Source organism: Mytilus edulis, chromosome 4 (assembly GCF_963676685.1).
Source record: "Mytilus edulis chromosome 4, xbMytEdul2.2, whole genome shotgun sequence".
NCBI classification, from domain to species: Eukaryota; Metazoa; Mollusca; class Bivalvia; order Mytilida; family Mytilidae; genus Mytilus; species Mytilus edulis.
The window spans coordinates 93,495,280-93,522,589 of NC_092347.1; the positions used below are offsets into that span (position 1 = coordinate 93,495,280).

The window sequence follows — 27,310 nt, forward strand, 5'->3', positions numbered from 1 at the left end:
TACTGTGATTGTTCAATCCAAGATGGCGGTATACCATGAATCTACCTTAACAGTCTACATGGCCACAATTTCCACCTATTTTCAACATACACTGACCCAAGTTCAACCAACATTTGACATGTTACCAGCATACACTGACCACAGTTCAACCAACATTCGACCTGATTTTAACATGCAACAACCACAAGTCAACCAACATTCGACTTGTTTTCAACTTATATTGACCACATTTCAACCAGCAATCGACTTGTTTTCAACATACATCGACCAAATTTAGGCCAAAATTCAACCTAATTTCAACGTTGGACGCTGACGTTGAATCAACGTTATATTTTCAACTTCATATCAATTTTCAATCCAACACTACTTTTCAACATTGATTCAACGTTGAAATCTGACGTTTTTTCAATGTTGAATCAACGTTGTTGTGCCTGCTGGGTCGGTTTGACATATTTCGTAAAATTTTGATATAGTAAACATAAAACTTCCTGTCGTGAAAAGTTTGACCAATAGATTTGTGTGAATGTTATGTTCATTGAAGTTTGCGGCTCTGTGATCATCACGATCATCTTTTAACAAGTGTGAAACGTAAATACATTCTTGTCGAATAGTTGTCCTCTTAGCAATCGTGTCCTTCTTTTTATATCGATAAGATGAAAGTAATCTAACGTAACCTCCTTTACAAAGGTTGTTTGACTTCGTACATCTAATATATCAAGACATACTTTCGCCTAACAACAATAAACTAACGGACGTTTTTAAATACGAGACTGTTTATTGTTTGTACTTGTATTGTTGCAAATTTTAATTATAAGAAGATAGCTGAACTTCATTCATACATTTATATTACAAGAGACAATTACTAACTGTTATATTTATCATGGTTTATATCAACCATTCTATATACTAGTGACATTGGAAGCACGTCTTGTTAGATGTTTTATTGTTCGTTGTTCGTTTGTTTGATCATACAGTTGATCTCTAATTAACTGGCATGAAATAACGTGGTTTATGTCAATCAAGCAGCTGCTATAGGATTTGACCAATAACGTTATACGTAAGCCTTATACGGAAAATAAAACTAAGTAGCGAATCAATGGCTTGTCATAGTGTAAGAATATAAATATGATTTAACATACAGGATATTTTATTTCCTCCTTTTTATTATCTAAAGCATATTGATCGGATTCTAAATGTGCCAACTTGAAGAAGAAAACGTATTCACTTTAAGTAAAAGATCCATTCAACATTGAGAAGTTCTACTACTTACGTTAAAAAACTTTGATTAGTTTTACTTAACATGATTTCTTTTGGGAAGACTATTTGATTAAGTTTCAGTCAAAGTTCTTTATTCTTGTGCCATGGATAAGAATTTTACGTACAATGTTACGAGTAGTTTTGGTGAAAACGTTACATTTATTACAAGTTCAAAATGGCCACTTAGAACGGAACAGCCACCAACATTCAATGAAGCATTTATGACAAGGACTATTATATTTGGTCTTTTGTTTTTAATGGCCCTAATAGGAAACACAGCAACCATTATCCAAATGTATAGAATGCGGAAGAGAAGATCAACGATAAATATATTAATTGTCAATTTAGCAATAGCTGATTTGTTAATTACATTTTTCATAATGGGAGTTGATGCCGTTTGGGCTTCTACAGTCCAGTGGTTAGCCGGAAACGTTATGTGTAAAATAGTAAAGTTTGGTACTGCTACAGGTTTACTTGCGTCCACATATATTATTGTTGTGATCAGTTTGGACCGATGTTGCGTGATTATGGACCCTATAAGTCGTCACAAAGCTCCAAAACGAGTTAAAATAATGATTGTTATATCTTGGATACTCAGTGCCTTATTTAGTTTACCTCAGGTAAGTTACTTTTCTTTATCTGAAATAAAAGAAGTCTTTAGTCCGGGCGAACATGATACATTTATGAGTTGTGTTGATCTTTCAACTAGCTTTAAGTATGTTTTAGTATTGTTATTTCGTTGCTTTTTGTATATAAGTTGTTTGCAAGTTGTTTTAGTGCCTCATACCGATCTTCTGACTAAAATTAAAATTGACTAGACTTTTGCGGATTTTTTTATTGTTGAAGTCCTTACAATGGCCTATAATTGCTTACAGTTACTTCTTTATAAGCCTGGTGGACAGCTTTCCTATTGGCATTAAATCTTCATATCATGTGTAACTAGTCTGACCGAAGGCAAATATAAGGTTATAAAGGTATAAAACATCATCTGATCGTTAAAATCACATCAACTATACTAAAACTTCAAAGAATTAATTCAAATATGGTGTTTAGTTTATATTTGTTTATATTATTTTGTTCCATCAACAAAGAAGACCGCCATCACTAATAATAATGAATAACGATAAAAATCCAAGTTAAATTCTTATAACCATTTTAAGTACAGCAAATTTTATGTTTAGAATCCATGCCACGATATATATTTATCTTTATTCACCTTTAAAGTATCATACGACAAATTAAAAATGAGTTAGTTTGCCCTCGTATAATGTTTTTGACCCATTTAAATCTTTTTGCACAACAACTAAAGATACATTTCAAGACAGAAATAAGGCCGTTAGTTTTCTCATTTGAATTGTTTTACATTGTCATTTCGGGCCTTTTGTAGATGACTATGCGGTATGGGCGAGAAATGCGTTTAGGTTGAAACTATCATACAAGTTATTTGATTAGCTTTTAAATTTACAATTTAGAACGCATTTCTTAGATATGCTAAAAACTCAAATATATTGACAATTGCCAGAAACTTTGCATTATTCCGATCAGCTATATTAGAACATTAGAAATACCAATATCTCCCAAACAATCAATGGCTCGTTATAGATAAAACAAAATGTATTGCCTATAAATGACGATTTTCGTCTAATATTAACATGTTTTTTATCAACGTAGAAATACAGTTTTCAAAAAATAAAAAGCCCCCCAAAAAAGGAAAGTAAAAAGTGTTTATTTTAAATTAACGCAAAAACCGAAATTGATCAAAATTTTAATGTTCAGATATGAAAATATGACTGAAACCACCATTTGACATCTTATATAATTGATTTCCCTCCTCTTGTTTGAATATTTCTAGATATTACCATGAACACTTGTATATATCGACAGAAAAGATATACAGCAAAAAATACAGTCTAGTTCAGTTAGCCCGGGCAACCTCTTCATTGGGAACTATTAATTGACTCGTTTTTGAATATGTTGCCCGACATTGGTAGTGACAGGTGGCACGGTAGTATTTTCTGGTCCATAAGGGATAATGATAGCCTTTTTAGAATTTCACCACTTTCTAACACTGCTAAAAATTCTACATTCACAATTAACTGAAGTACTTTCATTTTACTATTCAGAAATGAATGTGTATCATGACCGTTTACTTTTTTTGCTATTTTTAAAAATCTAAGGCCACTAGTGCTTTTGGGTCTTTTATCATGCAGTGAATACACAATTTAACACAAATTCTCAAAAGTTCATTTTCATCTGTAAAATTATATCATATTTTTTCTACACCTGATTCATTCCTCAGATTGGGAAAGTATGTTCAGTTGATACTGTATATTTTGTCAAATCAAACCGTTCAGATACATTGACTTAGGTAGGGTACACAAAAGAGCAACCTAAATTCTGGAATGTAAATACTACCGTGTAACCTACAGTTCTGCGTCTCCACTAATCACGTGACTTAAAATAAAGACAAAATAAGACTTTTCAGCTCGGAGCCTGAAATATGTTTTGGGTACGGTGACATGTTTTCCAATGGACTGTTACCGACTGTTACCTTGTGAATTGGTACGTTACAAATCCGACTCAGGGTGTCAATTAGGTAGAAACAAGTCAAACTATTTATATCTCATTAACATGTGCTCCTTTTGAGTATGATATTAATTTGCCACTTAGACGTTAAACGTCCATCCATCATCTCGTCTTGAATGCTATTATTTATAAATAAAAACTTTTAATAGCACAATGATAAGACATAAAAGATATATATCGTAAAAACTATAAACTTAACTGTTTGATCACCTCTAAAACAACAGAACATAATTAGTTTAACGAAACATGACGTAAGGAGTTCATACTGAGTGTAAATTATCTTGCGATATTCTAACTAACATTACCAATATAACTACAATTAGAACAAAGGGTTAAAATTCTAGTTTATTATCTACCTCTTTGAACGTGTACCAGGATACGCAATTTAATACTCGATCAGCAACCTGTTTAAATCCATAAAACTCTCAGGCGTTTCCTTATTCGATTGATTGCCCTTTGGTGATGATTATTATGGATTTAAGCGTTCATGGAGATTTACCTTGAAGACAGTGTGTGATAGAAAAACTTAACAATAGACAACAGCTTTAAAACCATTTGTAGATCCATTTTTTTTTTTGTTGTTGTTTTTTTGTTGTTTTTAATATTTGTATGACACGGCCATTTTATTGTACGGGAAGGTTTTGTAAACACTTTTATCCTGATCCTTTTACGTTGAATAATATGTCGTATTTTGTGAGATGAGCGATTCGGGTTCATATGGAGGTTTTTTCATGTTTTTGACATCTCATCATTTTTTCGCTAACGTCTGTTTTTATTCTAATGTTTGAAAGGGTCTGTTTTTATAGCAACACATTTTGAAAATTGTTTAAAAAGTTCGAATGAATAATCTTGTCAATATGATTTTTTGATTAAAATTCTCGGCATGATTGCATACACTGGTACAAGTTGTAATAACAAAACCATATCGTGAATTACTTTTGTTGAATTTCCCAAGTTAATATCTAGACATTGTGTATTCGTTTCAGATGTTTGACTGCCTCTGTTATTCTCATTCACAACTTGTTAAGATTGCAGGCGCTTAGATATGAAAATACATTTACGTTAAACTAAATACGACAGCGATCTAACAACACAAAGAGATTAAAATAGACACTTGAATGTCAACATTTAGTTATGTATGTTACATTCGTAAAATAATGTTATAGTACTAAAGCTAGTCTTACAATTCCCTCCGGTAAGATTTAGCCTTACTTTCGTCAGACGTATTAGGTCTTTTGCAGTGATAAAGCAGTTTCTTAACGTTATGATTCGTGTAGAGATTTTTTCCAGACAGAATATAATAGTTGTGGTGGAAAAGAGTGTCGTTTTGAATGTGAGTGTATAAAAGGGAAAGAGTGGGTTCTAAAACATTTTCTTATTTGCTAAACCTCCAGTGGAAAATATTTCATGCATTTAAGGCATCAGAATAGATTAAACAAGAAATCACATCTTATATTTGAAGTGTATCTCCTATTTGGAAAACTGGACGATTTTAATTTGCATTGATAGGTGAGGGGACATAGTGTGAATAATCGAGCATTAAAACATTTGAAATCTTACTATCGAGATAGGGTGACTATTGTGGTTGAATCTGTTTCTAAAATTATATTGCGAAAAATATTGAGTATAATGTTCAAAATGGATATGACGGGAAGCTACAAAGATAGAAATTTATCAAAACATGTGTTTTATTAACTTCAAACAAACATATTAAGAACAAAATTCAATATCCGAATCTTGTTGTGTACCTATGGAAAGCCGCAGTGAACCCCCGATTACTTTATTTACCCATGCGTTCATTCTTTCATGTATATTATCATTGGCAGTGTTATAACCTCGACACTACTAATCTATTATCAAAATCTTACTGTTGCGTGATAACCATAACGTTCTGGTGCAATGTTCGTAACTTCTAGTGGACATTTTAGCCTACATTACCATCCACTTTAGCGCCTGCATTATCGATTATTTTAGCGTCTGCACTATCGTCCATAAGTGCCTACATTTTCGTCAGCCTGAGCGCCTACATTATCGTCTATTTTAGCGTCTACATTATCGTCTGCTTTAGCACCTACATTTTTGTCCACTTTACCACCTACTTTATCGTTTACTTTAGCGCCTACTATATCGTTTACTTTAGCGCCTACTATATCGTTTACTTTAGCGACATAATATTGTTTGCTTTATCGCCTACTATATCGTTTACTAGTTTACTTTAGCGCCTACTATATCGTTTACTTTAGCGTCTACATGATCGTCCACTTTAGCGCCATCATTTTCGTCCACTTAAGCACCTATATTATTGTCAAATTTAAGCGTTTGGTACATACCTTCACAAGGTATTTGCGATGGCCCACTTAACAAAAGTGAACATTCACGTTAATTGCAGAGGAATAATCATGTTAAAAAAACGGAATGCTACATCTTGACCCAATCAATAATGGCGAACACAACAAACAAACAAACATATAATTTATTAGAGTCTCACCTCTTTAAAACATTTGATATATACAACACAATATAATATTAACAATTTATAAAAGAGCCACTCTAAAAAGAGTTATGAGAGACTTAAAAACACAGATTAAAATCTATTTATATTACATCTATTACAATGTACATACATGTATATCAATATATCTAAGCATAAAACACCATACTATTAAAAAAAACAATTATACAAAAGAGAAAAAACAACTGTACATTATAATCACTTATTACGGGAATAAATAACACTTTCTCTTAAAAAGTACTTCATGGCAGATTTTGGCTGTAAAATAACAAACTCTATCATATTACATACACTGTTAAAAAATATCGTTCGCAAATCTGCATATTCTGGGCATTCTAATAAAACATGTTTTTCATCTTCAAATATATTCAAATCATTTTTTCTACAATTAAAACAAAACCTTTCATTTACATCTATACCTTCATATCTACCAGTTTCAATTTTAATCGGAGCAACACCTGCTCTAAATTTAGCATATGCACTTCTATATAACACAAGAAATTAAATTAGCAAGTAGATTACAAAAATTTAGATGAACACGTTCTATAACAGAGGTGTTAACCATTCCCCAGACTTAACACCCGTACCGTAATATTGGCTCAACTACTTTGCCAAATATTTCTAGTTGACATTTAATGATCGAAATATGCAATTTTCCCTTTTATCAAATATTGTACAAGGCCTTTTGTTGGATTCTCTAATTTGGGCATTTTTCGCTTTTGTGAAACTTCCTGCTTTTCGCAAATTAAATTAAAAATCTAACACAATATAATCATTGGTCTATTTTTAGCAATAACTACTATTTTGCCTATTTTGACATTGACTTTCAATTTCCATTTGTCACACTATTATTTTACGTGTTTCTATCATAAGTATAGGGTGGTCTGCGTACAGTTCAACACAGTTTTAAACACGCATTCAGCTCACTGTTTTTTTTTTATCTGATAAGATGTCAAATCATTCGTTTTTTTTTCCGAAAAAAAAAGCTTTCCAAATTGTCAAGATAAATAGAGAAAACAATGGAACATAAAATTTCTCCTCGTCGTACACTTACATTATATGGAATGTAAATTAAAATAGCAATCGGAATTTTCACCCTCACTGAAAATTTGTGATTTGAAATGTTTTTTTACACATCGAATATATCGAGTGTATTATGCATCTTTCCATTCTCCAAGAAGTTTTCAGGAAAGACCAGTTCTCCAAAGTGAATCGAATGCTTTAGCTAAAAAATTTTGAATGACATACAGCTGTTAAAGCGTTGATCGTGCGCACATTTGAGCTTAGAACACAATTTGCTATAAAAAAAACTTTACTCTTCATCAACAACTACAAAAAGCACGCACTTGTTTATAACATAAATAGTAATATTGCAATTTGTATATAAAACTGATCAGAATGGAATGGGCAATATTTCAAAGAGACAACAACCCGACCAATGAGCAGATGACAGTCGAAGGCCACCAAGGGTCTTCAACGCAGCGAGAAAATTCCGAGATGTGGTTCTCAGTTGGCCCCTTAATAAAATGTGTACGAGTTCAGAAAAAATAAACGTCATACTAAACACCAAAACATGTTCATATATGTTAGTGATATAGCAACCTCCAAAATCACACGAGTGTATCAAAATCAATATTTTAAATTGAATGATTATTATATTGGCTAGTGACCAAAGGGAGTTTAAAATGCCGACATTTTCCCCTTTGATACTTCTGATGATTGATTTGGTATTTTTTGTTTAACGTCCAATATCAAATAGTTCTTCATAATAAAAGAGTAAAATTAACAATGTTGAATCAATAAAAGAATGTTTTCATTTAATTTGATTTAAGTTAAGTTATAAATACAGAGTGCAATACTTACATAGATATTTTTTTCTAATTACTCTTGTTCTGGTAGATATGTTCGTTTTAATAAATATGAATTCATTTAACCAATTAAAATCATGAGTTGCCTGTAATAGTTGCTCTCAAACACCAGTAATTAATTCCTATAGGATGAAATGTGTCTGTGCAGTAAGCAGATCTACGATAAGCAGTATTGAATTAAAAGTGCTGAATAGACACAATCGATCCATCTGTATTATGTATGGATTGTTTCAGTTTTTTGCAGTCAGTAATTATTTGTATCACTGCCAGCTGTTAATGTAATGCCTCCAATTAATAATCATACAATAATTAACAACTGAAAGCAGTCAAAGAAGAAAAAAGGAAAATCATTAATTTTAAAACCTGCTGAATTTTAGATGATTTCAAAGATGGGAAAGTCTTTCTAATCTGACATACGTGTAACTCAAATCTCAAATATAGCCAACCAAGGCTAAAAGACAAACTAACATCTTGAACTCGGATATCAAATACAGTCGCACAATTGACACTCAAAGATAAAGTTTTATGTGAATCTCTGATCCCAGATTCAAGTTTTATGTTTTTATGAAAATAAGGAGATGTTGGATGATTACTAAAGGGAAACTACTAGTTTTTACTCAAGTTAAATAAAAGTGGATGTAAGCAATTATATGAGAAAAACCCATACTTTAAAGTCGGCGTTAAAATGCCCCGGCATGAAAAATAGGCATGATTTATAACAAAACAGTTCACGAAAATCTAATGTGACGGACATGAGCCAATGGCAACTACTGAAGTACATGCTGCTGACTTCGGATAGGCACATTAAGAATGCGGTGGGTCAAACATGGTTGAAGACACCAACCATCTCCTAACTTTGGACAATAGTGCAAAAATACAGCATAAAAACCAACCAAAGAAACCAGTTGAAAGGGACTCAACTCATCAGTTTAATACTAAGTAGAATACATATCTAAACAAATATTTATATTTGTCATTCGGGGCCTGTTTAAGTTGACTATGCGGTCTGGGCCTTGCTCATTGTTAAAGGACGTACGGTAACCTATAGTTATTAATTTCTGTGTCATTTGGTCTCATGTAGAGAGTTGTCTCATTGGATCATACCACATATTTTTTTGTATATATAAAAACACCGAAAAAGACGTATCTGGATATTTATACATCCTTGACAACAAGCAAGACTTAAGATACATATCCGAGTCTATTCACAGATACTGACATGTAGGTGTTAATGATGAGAGTTGACAATAATTATTGGAAAGTTGAAATAATCCCGTTTGTCAAAGTTGATAGTTTTAATGTGTCAATATCTCAGAAAAGGTCAAGATATAAAGCATATCGTCTTGTGACGTTAGTAACCTTAAGTTCACTGAGATATGTAGTATGCAAGTACTCACTGAAATGTCGGTTAATTGAATATGATTGATTTACGCCGCATCAGAACAAAATTAATGACTTTATAGTGGCTATTGAAAAATATGACATTATCAAAATGTCTGAAAGAGAAATGAAAGAACATAAAAAGATGGGGGTTCTTTATCTATTTGTCTTTGACAAGGTTAAGTATAAATTCTGCTTTAAAGTTCATATACAAGTTTGACAGCAGATCAGAGGTGCTAAATCAGAACCCATTTACGACGGTTTCATGAAATAAGTTTCTACCAAACTCAGCAAATATGTTTGCGATCAAAAAAAAATTCTTTGATGATAGCCCACTTGTATATGATGTTGTCATCAGTGAAGTGTATCAAAAAGTAAGATTTTTCACAAGAGACACAGATATCTTATAAACCATGAGTAAAAAATTGGGTCTTAAAATAATTCTTTGATACAAAAATGTATGTACACGTTAATCAACTCTGATCTTTAAAGATAACAACGTAAATAAATTGTAAGCTGAGCTAAAGTAATTTAAACATTTATTATGCGAAATTAAAACTATTAACAAAACCTAGCTTAAACATTTAAAGGTCGGTTAAATAGACATGTCTCTTTTATTATATATATTATACTCAATTTATACATAGAAAACAGTAAAACTTTAATAAACGTGACATTGCAATGCATTAACTGTGTTATGAGATGACGCAATAATGAAAATAGAATAAAAATAGGCCTTTTTTTGATGTCTGTTCGTGTTATCCCACTCAATGTCATATATTGTACATAGTACTTAATAATAAAATGAATATCACCAATTAAAATGGGAAAGAAAGAAAGCAACTATTGGTGCTTGCCAAATTGATGTATGCATGAGATGATATTTGATTGATTACTGTAGCCATACAGGGATTAGTTTTTTACAAACTTGTTTTATAGTCAGTTTTAGATATGAATGTTTTATTCTCTTATTATTAATTTTGTTTTTCTTCAAAAAGATGAAGTCTTCATAGTATTCACTTCTATAATGTAAATAAAATATAGCATCAGTTTAAAAGATATCTATTAGGTTGTAAGCGTTAGTAGCTATAGTGTTAGTATTTAAACGTTAGTAGTTATTAACAATATGAACATTCTCTACGTGTGGTGTTTATTGTAAATATTACCATTATCTTAAATATAGAACGGCGAACATGAAAGCATAAGGTAATAAAGTATATATATATATATATATATATATATACATTAATAAGATTGAAATATGTTAATCTCTTAACATGGTTCTTTTAATGCCTTTTTATCAATCATTAATATTGAGAATGGAAATTGGGAATATGTCAATGAGACCACAACCCGACCAAAGAGCAGATAACAGCCGATGGCCAAAAATGGGTCTTCAACGCAGCGGGATAATCCCGCACCCGGATGAGGGCCTCCGCTGTCCCCTAATAAAAATGTGAACTAGTTCAGTGCAAATGGACGTCATTGTAAACTCCAAAACATTTAAATGAACTAAAATTAAAAAAAAAACATACAAGACTAACAAAGGCTAGACGCTCCAGACATCGGACAGGCGCAAGCATGATGCTAGACTTAACATGTTTTGTGGGATCTCAACCCTCCCCTATACATCTGGCCAATGTAGAATAAAGAAACACACAGCAATATGCACAATGAAACTCAGTTTAAAATACAGTCCGAGTCTGATGTAAGAAAAGGTAACAAAAGAAACTAGGCTAAATAACAATGATACTACTGCATAAATTAACAAAGGACTACTAGTAGTTAGTGACATGCCAACTCAAGACCTTAATTAAACTGATTGAAAAAGATATGTCTTTGACACATTCCCCATTTCCATTCTCAATTTTATCATATGAATATCAAGTATAATCTCTACGTTAAAGGTTTAGTATCATACTATCATAAAATATATGAGAAGAACATAATATACTTCGTAGCATGCCAACAACTGGGTTTATAATGTATGTGTTTATTTCCGATAGCATTGTTAGTTCTTATTGCTTAATTTTGTAACACGAACATTGATTTTTATTAGCAATTTTACATTTGATATTTTCTTGATATACAGATTGTTTTACCGTTAAAACAGTATTACTTGTGTAAGTCAAACATTCGACAATATCAACCAAAATACCATTGCAGTAACAATATTGGAACTCAATATGATTTGTTCTATTTATTGAAGAATCATAATATATGCACTAAATGTACATCTTTTCTTTTAAATCTCTCATGAGATCGAACAAAAACTGTCACAATTTGCTCTAAAATCTGATAGTAAAATACAAAGAGAATGCAATTACATCATTCTCATTGTAAAATATCAAGACAAGACAACCATGTATGCAATAGGACATGATTACCATCATCTCAGCAATAGAATTTGTTTTAGAATGACACGAATCTATCTGGAAGTGTTTTGTCTTTTTTCAAGTTCTACCACAAGCGCATGCCATTCATAAGGGAAAGAGAATCTTAGTGTTTACGATTACATTATATTTGTACGTAGAATTCTAATATTCTAACGTGAAATCACAAAATAAACTTAAGTACTTAAATCCTAATATAATTGTCGCGCAATTGTATACAATTAATTAAAAGAGCTATTTGATTTTAAAGGGTGGCATTCTAAAACTTTAATGTTCTGTCATTTGAACTTGTAACTTTAAATTCATTACAGATCATGCTTAGAATGTCATTTTGACATCCTACTCATACATATGTTTAATCGGATTTTATGGCAAAATCAGGTGTTATACACCCTAACTTGTATTTTTTGCACAATATAATGACATTCAAATTGATCCATTTGTTTTTCTTCATATATGTAAGCTGAAATCCGTATTAAGTTATAGCTCTTCGTGAACATCATGTTTAAAATGACATTTAAAACAACATCATTAACGACATGTTACTTCAACCAGTTATATTAACTTTGTTCTCTAAAGTGCATGGAGTTTTCATCTTGTTAGTAATAGAGTTGTTGTAGAATAAAAGAACGTATGGGAATATTAATATACGTGCAATAAAGTTAAAACTAGTATCTATTTTTCTGACACCGATGATTACATAAATGTATTGTTTAAATCAAAATTGGGTATTTACAATGTATGTTATTTTCTAGAATGGTAAATATGCACAAAAGTTGACGCTGTTGAGAGTTATTTGTAAAACAAAATAGCATGAACATCAGATTATCAAAGGCTAGCGGTTCCTGACTTTTGCGCAAAAATGTGGCTGGGTTAAACATGTATTTTGAGATTTCAACCCTTCCCCTTTACCTCTAGCCAATGTCGAATTAACAAACGTACATTAAAAGTCAGAATAGGTAACATGAGAAACTAAACCAAAATGACAATGATAAACATAAATAAATAAAGCACTAGCTACTAGCAGTAAGTAACAAACACGACAGCTCCAGATTTAAAATTAAATTAATCTAATTAATTATTATATTATTGCATTCATTTAAATTATATAACTTTTCGTTATCCGTGTCAAATATGGTGCAATTAATAGACATCAAAATCATTCAAATCTATAGAGAACAAGGTACATTAATTGCAATATTGAACAAAACTGGTTTAAAGTGAAATATTTTGCTCTGAATTGCGGAAAAGCCACATATGTGTAGATATTTAAGGATTCATTTTCATGAAGAATGCAAGTACCGGTTAATCTATATTCAGTCGGCTTTTGATCACGAGAAAGCATTTTGTTTGTTAATCAAACATTAAATGACGACATTATTATGTTTGTAAACTACATCAGAGGTGATCTAGTACCCGCAGCAAACCGGAAACCTAACCATTCCATATGTATAAAAAAGGAATGTTATTATTGTCAATATTAAATCTAATAAAATCAAACTCAACATGTATTTGAGTGTAGATGATTACGTACTACAATATGATAAGATTTGTGCAAACTTTTTTCTTCATTTCTATTAACTGGAATCCAACTGTGTGGATGGACTGACATAAGGACCGTATTTACCGTGACTACGTTGAATAGTGTATACTTATAATAACTGATTTTAAACTATTATGTTATATTTATAAGTGGTTGAAAACACATCATTTTATAATGTTATCTTTTTCTTTATTTATCCTCTGAAAACCTCGGGGATTGGTGTTTTAATATAAAGACGATAAAAATCGATATTGACATGTTTTAGTCGTCCGAAAACTAGTGTGCTTAGTCTTTTTTTTATTTATCATCTAAACATGCAACAATCAAAGTAATATAACACTCGAACTATAAACATGAGACAAGGACAATCAAATGTAATCTATGTTCTGTGGTCCAAATCATTCCTATAACATTTTTATTAGCCGTTCATTAATTATCATCTGGAAACCACGATATTTGAATTTTGTAATAATTAAATATCATCACTCTGAATGTTTAAAGTGAACATAGATAAATTAATCAAACTGAGTGGTCAATATCATTTTCAATTAAATGTCAATGAATTTTTTAAAACGCGGTTCTGATTCTATCATCTGAAAGCATAATTTTTTTTAACATAGAGCACATTCGTCACATACACTATGTTATTATCTATTACTAGTATAATGCAGGACAAATGCAATCACAAGAGAACCAACTGATCGATAGTATTAAAAACCTTAATCCAAAATTCAGTTCGGTTCTAAACATTTCTAACATTTGTTTTGGTTTCCTGCTCTCTCAAAACGAGTGGTCAATTTTGACTTACTAAACAGCACTCTGCGTGAGTTCAATTTCAGGAAGCAATGATTATGATTTATATATCTCATCAGTTTATTGCATTATGAAACAATACCGATCTTAAGTGAAATATATTTAGCTTTGAATTGCGGAAAAGGCGCATATGTGAATATATCTAAGGATTCCTTTCATCAGTATGATCGTTGCAATTACCGATTTATCTGTGTTCAGCCGTTTTATATTGTAAGATTAAAAACTATGCAATCTGATAAACTTAACATGCAATCTTCGACTGGCAATAAATATCTTAACAGGATGCTATTTTGATCTGCACCTGTGTAAACCTTTAAGATATATCTGTTGACAGAGAGTTATGTCTTATAACAGAGAAATAGAAATACTAGTTTCCCTTCATCTCCATCTTGATACAAGATATATGTAACTTCAATAAAGTGGTGGTAAATTCAAGAAACTGAAATAATGTACATGTTATCTTTATGGCATGGTTTGATAATTAAATCATACAGTATTGCCCATTGACTTGTTATTACTCTTTAATAATCATGAAACTGCTCGTGTATTATCACTACATTATTGAACAAAAACGTCTGATAGTTCGGTTGGTATAGATATAGTCCGCTTATTTTCTAATTTGATAGAAATACGGTCAAACTCATAAATCGAAAATAAACTGACAACGCCATGGATGTCACACATTCGGAACAACGCCCCAAAAACAAAAAGTGTAGCCCCCTCGTGCAAACATGCATATATTACTGATTATAAAGTCAAATGTATGCACCCGCAAAATATTCCCTCTTTTTTTAGAACAATCATAATTCTCACCATCTATAAAATTGAAATAATGAAACTGCATGTGACTGTCATACAAGTGAGAGGTTTAACTAGCTATCAAACCAGGTTTAATCCACATGTTTTCACAAAAGGAAACACATGTACCAAGTCAGAATGAGAACAATTGTTTCCATTCATTTACTGTGTTTGATATACTCACTGATATTGTTATAAGATTATAATTTATAAATATGTACATATTCATGTGTAAGTTGTCATTATTGGAAATTTAGGTACTCTATTGGTGGGTAAACAAACAAATATATCATGAATCTAATATGGTTTAACATCGACGTTAAGAAGGATATTAAAAGTGATTAGATACATCCGTGTATGGTAACCAATGATCATTATGTTATGTTATGTGCGAAACGATACCTTTTGCATAAACTTGTTCCCTTTAATATATAACACGTGTTAATCGCAAATGTAATTTGATTGTATTCGGCTAACGCGCTGGTCTCTGACAGCTTGCTACTGTATTAAACGAAGCGAAATTGTTTTTATTTCATTTTGACTTGCTAAAGTACCTTTTTTATGGTATTTGTTCATTTACAAATAAGCATGTTTGAAATAGTACTTTAGGACTCAAAGAAGGACAATCTATAATTCAATCAGTTTAATGCATACATGTAGTGCTTCATAAGTAAGTAAACATTTTGAAGCGATATTTGTATGTTTCTTCCGCTAAAAATGTAAAAACCGAAACAACTAATCTTTGAAAGGTTTAAAACATATTGCAACATGTGACATCCATTGACGTGTTTAGGTTGATGTTGTTTTCTTTTTCTTTGATACTACAAATCGATTTAACGAACGTAAACAAGCTTATAGGAGTAAATAGTATAATAATTTTACAGTTAATAAGTATATTCCTTTTTACAAATAAAATGGCTATTCCCCTTCGTTGAACAATCCATGACATGCTTTAGGGATTGTATTTGCATATAATGCTACACGTATATTTAAATACATGTACATACTAAGTCAATGTGAAAGATGAATTCTTTTATACAGTAAATTACTATTTAATTGACAAAAAAACATTCCGTCAAACTCGTCCGCATTCTTAATCTAAAGTCATTTTTTTCTTGATATCTGGATTTTCTGCTTGTTACTTGTTAAGATACTTTCACCAATCTTTTCTTTGTTTTGATGATTTGCACTGGAATATCTTGTTAGTGTATATATATTTCTGAATGCTCCTTATTTCTATTCTGTATTGCGTCTCAATTTTAATTCCTAAAATCAATATTTATTGTTCGAAATGCATTCAGTAAATGGCATTATCAAATAAACATAGGCAATCATAGCACATCTCTTTATTTATATCAAAGTAATCAAACAAGAATTATGGTTTTATATTTTAAATAAAGAATCTAAATTGCAGTATCAACAGACTTGATGATCAGTTAATTGCTAGTATTATTTGATGCGGTATTGGTTATTACTGTTTTGCATGTGCTTAAGTTCTGTCAATTAAATATGTATTGTAGCGACGTACTTTTCGTGTTCCTAATTTTAATGTACAATTTTTTATTCACCTTCGTTTTAGTACAATGATTTTTAATATCTATCGAGTGAAATTTGAATAACCCCATTATTTTTTCAGGTTTTTATATTTAGTGTACTGAGAGGACCATTTGAGGAAGATTTCTACCAATGTGTTGATAAGACATTCCCTTACAAGCAATATCAGAAAATGTACAACATGTTTTCATTGATTACCCAGTTCATGATACCTCTAGGAATTATGGTCGTATCGTATGGTCTCATATTTTACACAATATCTATAAAATCTAAGGAATTCAGAGGTAAGTGTTTAGTTACGGCAAGAAACTTGTACTACACGCAATGTTTACAGTGCCAGCGTTCAATATAATTGTTGTCTTATTGACAATCATACCAATATATTCATATATTTAATACTGTTTGACATTTTAAAAATTATAATCATACAGTGCGTATGTTCAACAAAGGCCACAGTCGACCGTTTATTTACATGTACATGACACACAGTTATCATCAATTGTATATATCACACAGTGTTGCTCTCTCGTACATATCGAAATCACAATCGGATATTGATCTATTATGAGGCTGGTGCTACCTGATAATCTTCCAAAGGAATATTGTTTTAATGATAAATGGATATTCTTTTGTCATATTTTGTCGGCTAATAAATATGCGAGACATAATAAAATGCTTCTTTTTTAAGTAAACCTATGCTTATTGAAGGTAATCCCGAAATGAAAAGAAGTGGGAAAGAATTTGCGAATATGTTCAAATTGCTACAGCTTTTTCAATGTAAAAGTTAATTATTTCCAAATCGATTCTTTAACCTTTATTTTTTGTTTAGTTTATCGTGGTTCTCACAAACTTCATCATATTTGTTTGTAATCGCACCAAAGTGATTTTTTTTTTTATTAAAGTAATAATCATATTCAATGTAAGCATACATTTATATTTTTAGAACCAGAACATGCGTCAACGTCGTCAGAATCAGCGAGAGGACAAGTAAGGAGCACATTCATGAGGAAAGCAAAACGAAAAGCATTACGAATGTCTATTTTTATTGTTGCAACATTCATCGTTTGTTGGTTTCCTTACTATGTTATATTTACAAGAAAAGCTTTCGGTGATTCCGAGGAAACATATAATGCTACATTATTAACAGTTTTAACAACGATTGGTCAGTCTAACGCAGTGTTGAATCCTATCATATATGGAGCTTTCCATTTGTGCAAGGTGCATAAACCAAGGTTAGTTGGGAAGGCCGCTTTTTCAAAACCCAGTAATAAAAATGACTGTAATGGCTACATCTTCTTGTTAGTGCGGACTACGGATGTCAAATGTATTAAGATAAGACCCAATGAAATTCGACTGGACATCTCAAAATGAGGTCAGTGTAAATTCAATGTTATTTAGCTCTCTTTTAATATTTCTATCTCTCTATTTTAGTCTTCAAAATTATTGAATATGAAATTTTTGTCTATTTACTGGGTAACGAAAAAGCGATGCTTCTTTTAGAACTTCTATGTTGTGGTAGTGAAAAATGTCATAAGCAGATTTCTGGACTAATTGGTTATCAAAGGTACTATGATTATAATTTAGTACACCAGACGCGCGTTTCATTTATCCAAGACTCATCAGTGACGCTCATATCAAAATATTTATAAAGCCAAACATGTACAAAGTTGAAGAGCATTGAGGATCCAAAATTTCAAAAAATTGTGCCAAATGACAAAATACACGAATCAAAGGGCACCTCTTGATCTTCCACATAGTGTTTTTCTTTGTTTTTTTAAAACATCCATGTTAATATATTTTATAAGAACTTCGATAAAGAGTCTATAAAATCAATATATATATAGTGGACAAATCCTAGACTGTGTCGGAAACGGAAAGTAGGCGAGTAGTTAGGGTATTTTTCTTATTCATTAATAACCTTATATTATGCAAAAAATCGTTTATGGAGCGTCATAGTATTGTTCTAAACGGGTTAAAATTATTTTGAAAACCCGTGATTCTTTCAATGTGAGAAATACTTTGGAATTCCTTATTATATTTTCAATACTTCATTAAAGTAAAAGAAAATACAGACATTAAGCCGACATGTATAGAAATGAACAGTCCACTGATTTCGACTTCTTTCGACCAATTCCCTTTTCCCATGGAATAGTGATTGCAAGTTGAAACGACAGCAATCCGTAACTGCTCATGACATTTCATAAATTTGTAGTTTTTGTATCCTATAACAACAATTGTCGTTTTTATCATTACGTGACATAATTAAAATTATATATATATATATAGTTTGTAGATGTGTTTGTTCGTTCGTTTGGTGGTAGATAATACAGGCAGCAGTAGTATACAGCTATTTAAAAGTAAAAAAAAGTGAATGAGCACTTTATCGATTATAGAGAAGGCTCCACTATTATTCCAATAAACAATATATTATTTGTTGTAAATATTTAGCCTTTATGCACATGTTAATGTAGCAAATCCTTGATCACGAATGCTGTGCTACCGACTTTTGTAATTAATAGCTAGATGTGAATATCTGTTGTCTAATTGAAACATTGGGAAAGACTAAATTTGAGTTCATCGCGAGGTAATGTTGATGTGATTCATTACCAGACACATTTGAAAGATGTTTGACCTTACGACGTACAAACACAGTTTAATTCTTAATTTAAAAGACATGTATATACTGAATGATAATTAGTTGAATTACACAAATTCATCCAAATGATACCAGTTTCAGTTTTTTCTTCAATTTTAACTTTGATTTAAACAAACATTTTGCTGCACAGATATTTTTATTGTCAGCTGGTAGGTTGGTTCACCACTGTGAGTTATCTGCCACGTTATAGTTGCCGTGACATTATTTTATTGAAAATTATTTGTATAAAGGTAAAAAACGAAACATGCCAGTTATTTCTCTTCATTTTAACATTTTAAGAATACTTGCATTTTTTAAAAGAATTTTCATAGACCCCTTGTTTGATTGAACCAAACAAATATAACTTTTCAATCTCTATTATATTCAAGATTTAACGACGTAAATATACCAAAATCAACTAACAATTACCACAAGGGTTAACACAACCAAAGATAATAACACCGACGTTTATACAAATAACACATTATAAATCCTTTCCGTCCGAACCAATGGGTTCACTTTCCGTCCGAACCTCTGGGTTCACTTTCCGTCCGAACCTCTGGGTTCACTTTCCGTCCGAACCTCTTGGTTCACTTTCCGTCCGAACCTCTGGGTTCACTTTCCGTCCGAACCTCTGGGTTCACTTTCCGTCCGAACCTCTTGGTTCACTTTCCGTCCGAACCTCTGGGTTCACTTTCCGTCCGAACCTCTGGGTTCACTTTCCGTCCGAACCTCTTGGTTCACTTTCCGTCCGAACCTCTGGGTTCACTTTCCGTCCGAACCTCTTGGTTCACTTTCATAAGGAACGCTGAAACACATTATAAATCCTTTCCGTCCGAACCTCTTGGTTCACTTTCATAAGGAACGCTGAAACATATAAATCCTTTCCGTCCGAACCTCTGGGTTCACTTTCATAAGGAACGCTGAAACATATAAATCCTTTCCGTCCGAACCTCTGGGTTCACTTTCATAAGGAACGCTGAAACATATAAATCCTTTCCGTCCGAACCTCTGGGTTCACTTTCATAAGGAACGCTGAAACATAAGAATTTGAAAGCCAGGGATACATAAATACGTAGAGTCGTTAAAGTATAAAACCGCTAATTCATAACCCCTTTGCTTTCTAAGTTAAAATCTGCAATTTCAAGCATTTAATTTAAAGGGTACTCTGTCTTAAGTTCAAATAAAGTGACAGTCATTCCATGTCAAAACAATACCTTATCCATACTTGTACTGAAACATTTAACATGCCTTCAACTGCATATTAGAGCGTACTGGTTCCCAGAAGTTTGATAGTAAAATAGCCGGTACTTCTGATCTGAACAACAGAGCTACTGTGCTCTCTATTACAAATTTATTACTTCTTTACCATTAATCATAAACTTTCAATAATGGTTCTACAGTGATCCCAAGTCCCAAGCTTTCATCAAATACCAACAACTACCAAAATATTTTACCTATTGACAAAGATGCAGCTATGCGAAGGAACTATGGGGTTAAAAATGTTTACATTTTATTTTGGACCGGACCAAGATTAATAGTTCTATACCATAAGAGCGGTATGACCAAAACTGTTCACAAATCAGTCGCTAAATTTATCTAAGGTTAAATTTGTGTCTAAATTTCCTTTACTAAAAAGTATATTGTTTTTAGCTCACCAGGTCAAAATCTATTAAAAATCTTCTCCGAAATTACTGGGCCAAATTTATCCAAATTTGTCTACATTCAGCATTAGGGTATCAAATTAAAAAATCATAAGGTCTACAATAAGTCTACATCACCGACATTGTCAGTAATTGACGCTATTGCCCTTTAATTATTATTTTTGTATTTTTGTATTTTTTATTGCAATTGCATATTAACTTGGAAATTATTATAGAAACGTTAAATTTAAAAAATGATCAGCAAAACTAGATCTTAAAATAAGCAATTATGGCTGAATCTTCATTCGACTTGTCATTGGAGTTATTGCCAATTAGAAATGATTTTCACAATTAATGCATCAATGGTGAAATCAAACCACCTGTATCTGTTATGATTCATATCAGTACCGATCCCCTGGCTACTGAGCTGAAACAACAGGGGACCTGTAACTGTTGTTCCCGCTACTGAGCTGAAACAACAGGGGACCTGTTACTGTTGTTCCCAAGCAGTGGGGTTGACCGAAAATGTACCATTATATATAACATTTCTCTTATACTTGATTTTTTTTGTTCGCACAGTTTCCTGGTAAAATGGTAGGTTGAATCGTAATTAAGATTTTTTTTTCTCGTGTTTCTTTTTTCTCTGGATTATTTACTGATATATATACTGGAATGCGAATATTATGAACTGCAGTTCCCTGACTTATGATAAAAAGCAATATCTGATTAGTTCGATCGCAACATTTAAAAAAGAAAAATCACTGCGATCGCAACATTTAAAAAAGAAAAATCACTGCGAATTGTATAAATTCAATAGTCATATTTTTCGAATTTATAGAATATTGCAATACGTTCTGAATGTACTCGGATAACTATACGTAATCCAAGTCCAAGTTTAACTGTAGTGTTTGGCTATATAAACATATTCTAATGTTTAATTATCTACTTTCAGGTTTATGAAAAGAGACAAATCACCAGGAACATGCGATAAAATTCCCTTCATTCGCCGTTACACCAGACATGAGGACCACGATGGGGCTAATGGAACCAATATGACAATAGTGGCGATGAGGCGAAATACTGTTATCATGTGTAAATGTAGTCAAACTCCAGCAATGATCAAACAATCAAAGGTCCCATGTATCATCATTATGTGTAAATGTGATGAAGGGACCAAACCATTAACGGAAGAGGTTACTTCTTCTGGAGATACATAATAATACACAAATGACAATAAATTACGAAAGGAATAATGTTAATGACTACATATTACGTTAAAACATTTGCTCATTTTGTCACACCTTGAATAAAATAAGTATACTGTAAATTGTGAAATGTTAACATCAAGTTATTGATGCTGCTATTGATGAAGTGACACATATCGACTTAAATCAAATTAATGCAATTTTAAAAGAAATTCTGCATTAAATATTAGATACGTACAATGCACAATAATGTGAGATTTAACCATTCGAATTTACGCCCAAACAAATACATTGCGTAAAACATCTGTAATAAGGAATTATTGATGGAAAAAACATGTGATCAATTTTATTAATTTACGTTTGAAAACGTAGGTTATACGTCTATTTTTGCAACAAAAAATCAACATCACCCACAGCCATCTATGTCTTTTGTAGACGACCGACTTTAACAACATAGGCGTACTGACTCCTTAGCTGGTGATTCCCGCGGGCACTTAACGACCGCAAATTAAAGGTTCGAATTTAATGGCGTCAAAAAACAAAGATATCAGGCATACATTTTATATCCGCACGTTTCCAAGTAATCAGTTTCGCAAGATTATAAACAGAAGGAAAACCAAATCACACAGATAAAAGGTGAAAAGTATTTAACTTTTTAAACTCGTGTCAAATGAGTGCATAATAAGTCAAATTATATACGCCAAAATAACTTTTAAATCACCTGTTCAAGAATTATATTTAGAATTTAACTGCATAAACATTATGCAACAGTACTTTACCGTTGTTCAAACTCGCTAGTTTGCTTTGTGCAACATACAAACAAAGAGAAAATAAACTCAACTTTGGGTTGATTTCGAAGGAATTTTCAAAGGTATGAATATTTACTCTAGTTCAAAACAAAGGAAATGGAGACGATACAAGCTGGTGATTTAAACTTATGTCGGGAAAATGCAGACAAAACAAAGGTTCAAAATACGTCGAAAAGACTAAAAGGTGCATTCAAAACTAAAGATTGAGCAGCGCAAACAAAACCAAAAATTCTACTGAAGTTGTTTGTTTATTGTACATTACAGTTACGCCGCATTTTTCCTTGTTCACAAAATGTATAAACCAACCATTTTACATTTCATTCGACCAATGTTATTTGGCCTTATTGATTGATGCTCACTGAAAAAGATATTCGAAAGTATTTGAAACATATATTTTGTTATTTGTATGTATTGTTAAAATGTTGTTGTTAAGATTTAAAATAAACAGGAGTTATCATGATATGACGTTATTTGCTAATAATTATCTACAGAATATATCTTGTATTAATAATAGATGCTATAAATATATTCATTATTTCTTCTAAATTAATAATACGATGGATAATGTGTCTGTGCTTCTAGCATTACAAGAATAGAAACATTTCAGACACTAATAACGTGCAGTAGAATATGTGTCTTGTATGTTCTTGACGAGTAAACGTAGAATAGAATACTTTCTGTCGGTGGGTAGACATTAATACGCTTGAGAAATTGGATGGAAATCTTTAATAGACCTTTTTCATATTACCGACTTTTGACTCCAGGGTCTACAATTATTCGACAGGTTACTTACTCTGTGGTAGGACATCCTGGTACTTTGTCAATTACGAGCAGCCAAAAAAAAATGAAAATCAAATGTATATGATCGGTGGGAGAAATTTACTATTTGCAGATGATTCAGTCATGTATAGAAAGCATTAAAACAGTAAACTTTTCTCAAAATTGTACCGATTAAAATCTCGAATTTACTTATTAACGTTGCTCTTGGTTGACCGAGTGCCAGAATGTCCTACCACAGAGAAGGTTACTTCTGGAAAAATATTAATTACTGAGTAAAAAGTCGGATTGGTATATTTAAACCGATCCTTCGTGAGTTTTGTTATAAACTGTTGCATCATTGATATCAAGAGGAGACGGTTGTGTTTAATTATACATTGAACCCTGGCATTTGTCACTGTGTATATCATAAGCCAGACAACTCGGTTGATACTGGTTAGTTTGTATCCTAATATATTTGTCCTTTTGTAGATTTCCTATCGATAGCAGATATAATGTAGTGTCTATTACATTTATCCAGATGTTTTCTGAAAACAGAGCGATATTTGACTAGACTCATATTTACATGAATGTTTATTCATGAGAATCTATGTTTTTTTCTAATTTGATGTGTGGTTGACCTGTTATTTAATTTACGTGTAATTCTTTTTTTTTTTTTATGGAAAAGTATAACAAAAATACTGAACTCCAAGGAAAATTCAAGTTTTTTGTCAAACGGTAAAATCAAAACATCAAACTATTGGGAAACACCTGTAATATTCCTGATTTGGTACATGTATTTACTGATGTGACATTGGCAGATTAAATTGGTTTTATAGTTAGCTAAACCTCTCACTTGTATGAGGTTCGTGGAAATCCATTATATAGACAACAATGTGTGAACAAAAAAAACAAACTATTTAAAAATGTCAATACTGTGTAATAATTCTAATAACCATTTAAATAAATAACTATTTCAACATAGAAAAACCAAAATGCCATATAGACAGTCTATAGACAAAAAATATAAGCGAAAATGAAACACAGTAGTATAAAAAAGACCATAGCAAAACACACAATAGCGGAAAGTATAAATACAGAGACACGTCAAACATATATGCATATATCACCAAACAAAAAGGAAATTATTAATATGCAAAGACAAATGAAAAGAACACTTTAACACATGAACAATATAAGTACAAATAATCTATACTAAGACCAGCATGTATGGTGGAGTAAAAACAGAAAATTTATCAACAAGGTCTTGGTATCTTTTAATGTTTTTGATTTAGAAAAATAAAGACGAGAGTTCTTTGACATAATTATGGTTAATCAACTTTCTGATCACATACTGATGACGTTTTTTTTTAAGTCTAAGTAGCAGCTACAAGGTCTTGAATACGATTGAGTTGGGAAATGTATATCCGATATGCAGGTGAAGCTGGTATATTGCTAATGGTTGGAGAAATATGATGAAGATCAAAGAAAAGAAAATAAAAAAAAAGTCCGGAGAAAACTTAAAACGGAAAGTAACAAAATCAAAAGCTAAAACACACCAAACGAATGGCTAACAACTGTCAAATTCCTGACTAATTATAGACACTTTCTTATTAACAAAATGATGGATAAACCCGGTTTCATAGCTAGCTTAACCTTTTATTTTTATGACAGTTGGATAAAATTCCATAATTGGCATAATAAATGACGTAATGGATGCTGTTCACTAGACAATACGGCTAGCAATAAATAGTGTTTTATATTCAAAATCATTTGAAATGACTTATTTAAGAAATCGGAATTTACAGCAAAACGGAGAATCCCACGTATATCGCTACATCATTCAATAAAGTGAAGGCTTTAGAAAATGTATCTTCGGATGGTTAAAATGATTATGTAATACAGAATCTTCACTTACAATGTACATTCTGTTTTGCAATAATATCAAAATTTTCTTTGCAAAACAATACTAAATGTATTATTTAAACACCTCTCCCTAAAATTATTAACTACTTAGATCCTATTGGACATGATCCGCTTTTAAACATGTGGATTTATGAATTTGGAACAGCGGTATACTACTGTTGCTTTTATGTATTCAGAATATATAAATAGAGGTATGGATATATTAATTTGTTTAGCATATTCAATGACTCTTCCGGCTATAGCTTAATACCTCCATATTTTAATAATAAAGAACAACCCCTTATTTCGTATTCTTATATAAGAAACTAGCAGAAATTTGATTATTTTAAAATTATACGTCAATTACAGCAGACGTCAATATAAAAAATAATGTTCCTTCCACTTGAGACTGCGAAACATCTAGTTTTAGATATGTTCCCTATGGTCATATTATTACAGGAGACCTCAAAACGTCGAAGACCGTGAGGTCATAACTTTTCTAAAGAAATGACCGAAATACCGTCCTCCATCTATAATAGATTGGAAACAGTGTCGTCAGGTCATTAAGGACGCTCTGTCTGCCTACTGTAAAAATTGGTGCAAACGTGAAACAAAAATGAACTCAAGGTACTCGAAGAGTGATTTGTGTTCGTATCGGCAGACAAGGCAGCCAATAATGTAGTGGTGGTGAGCCGCATATACTACACGGAAGTTCTTCAAACGAAATTATTAATTCCTCTACATTCAGGTTCGTCCGCACCACAGATAGTCAAATCGTTAACAAGCATACTACTGCCACTACCCAGCTTAAAGCATCTTCCGAACATTTGAAAGTCCCTACCATGTACTCGTTACCGAAAGTACACAAAAAAACATTTCAATTCCGTTTCATCTCAGCATCGAGGAGTGTACTATCAGTTCTTCTAACTACCTCCCTTACTACTATCAAAGAACTGGTTATTAACTTTTGTAATAAAGCTTATAAAAATAATGGTATTAATAATTTTTGGAGTGTTAAAAATTCTTTAGAGGGTTTAGATAAAATACATGATTTTGATGGTCCTTATAATTCTGTTGACAGTTATAATTTTTCTACTCTGTACACTACACTTCCACACAATCTTATAAAAAAAGGTTTTTGTATTTGATAAAATGGACTTTCGAAAAATCTCATTGTAATTTGCTGTAAATCGTTTAAAGCCTTTTTTTGTAACGAAAAAGGAAAGTATGCTAGATACACTTACTGGAAATGTGAGGATATGATTGAAGCTTTAAATTTTCTGCTAGAAAACATTTATGTACGTTTCGGCGATAAAGTGTATCATCAGGTAGTAGATATTCCTATGGGCACTTACTGTGCCCCTTTAATAGCAGATTTATTTCTATATTGCTATGAATCTCAGTTTATGAACAAACTCAGTAAAGACAAATCATTTTTATATTTGGTTGATACATTCAAAAACACCTACCGTTATCTGGATGATATTTTTTCGTTCTCTAAATATACTCCCGAAATTTACCCAAAATAACTTACTTTAACTAAATCTAACATTAACAGCAGCAGTTGTCCTTTTCTAGATTTAGACATTTCAATTTCTAACGGGAAACTAAATACTAAAATTTACGACGAAAGAGACGATTTTTCATTTCCTA

General features: G+C 31.7%; 1 protein-coding gene across 3 annotated transcripts; it reads left to right on the top strand.

The window, feature by feature from the left end:
* Positions 1–1,092: 1,092 nt before the first annotated feature.
* On the top strand, positions 1,093–23,456 carry LOC139521087 (gonadotropin-releasing hormone receptor-like). 3 transcript variants are annotated; one of them, XM_071314355.1, is made up of 4 exons: positions 1,093–1,877; positions 16,787–16,988; positions 17,648–18,076; positions 21,935–23,456. In XM_071314355.1, the coding sequence occupies exons 1-3, from the start codon at positions 1,362–1,364 to the stop codon at positions 18,073–18,075; spliced, it is 1,146 nt and encodes a 381-aa protein (XP_071170456.1). In that variant the 5' UTR covers positions 1,093–1,361; the 3' UTR covers position 18,076; positions 21,935–23,456. The 3 variants fall into 3 exon arrangements, with proteins under 3 accessions (XP_071170456.1, XP_071170455.1, XP_071170457.1); XM_071314354.1 differs by having other exon boundaries at positions 17,648–17,936; XM_071314356.1 differs by having other exon boundaries at positions 1,107–1,877; positions 17,648–17,922.
* Positions 23,457–27,310: the final 3,854 nt, after the last annotated feature.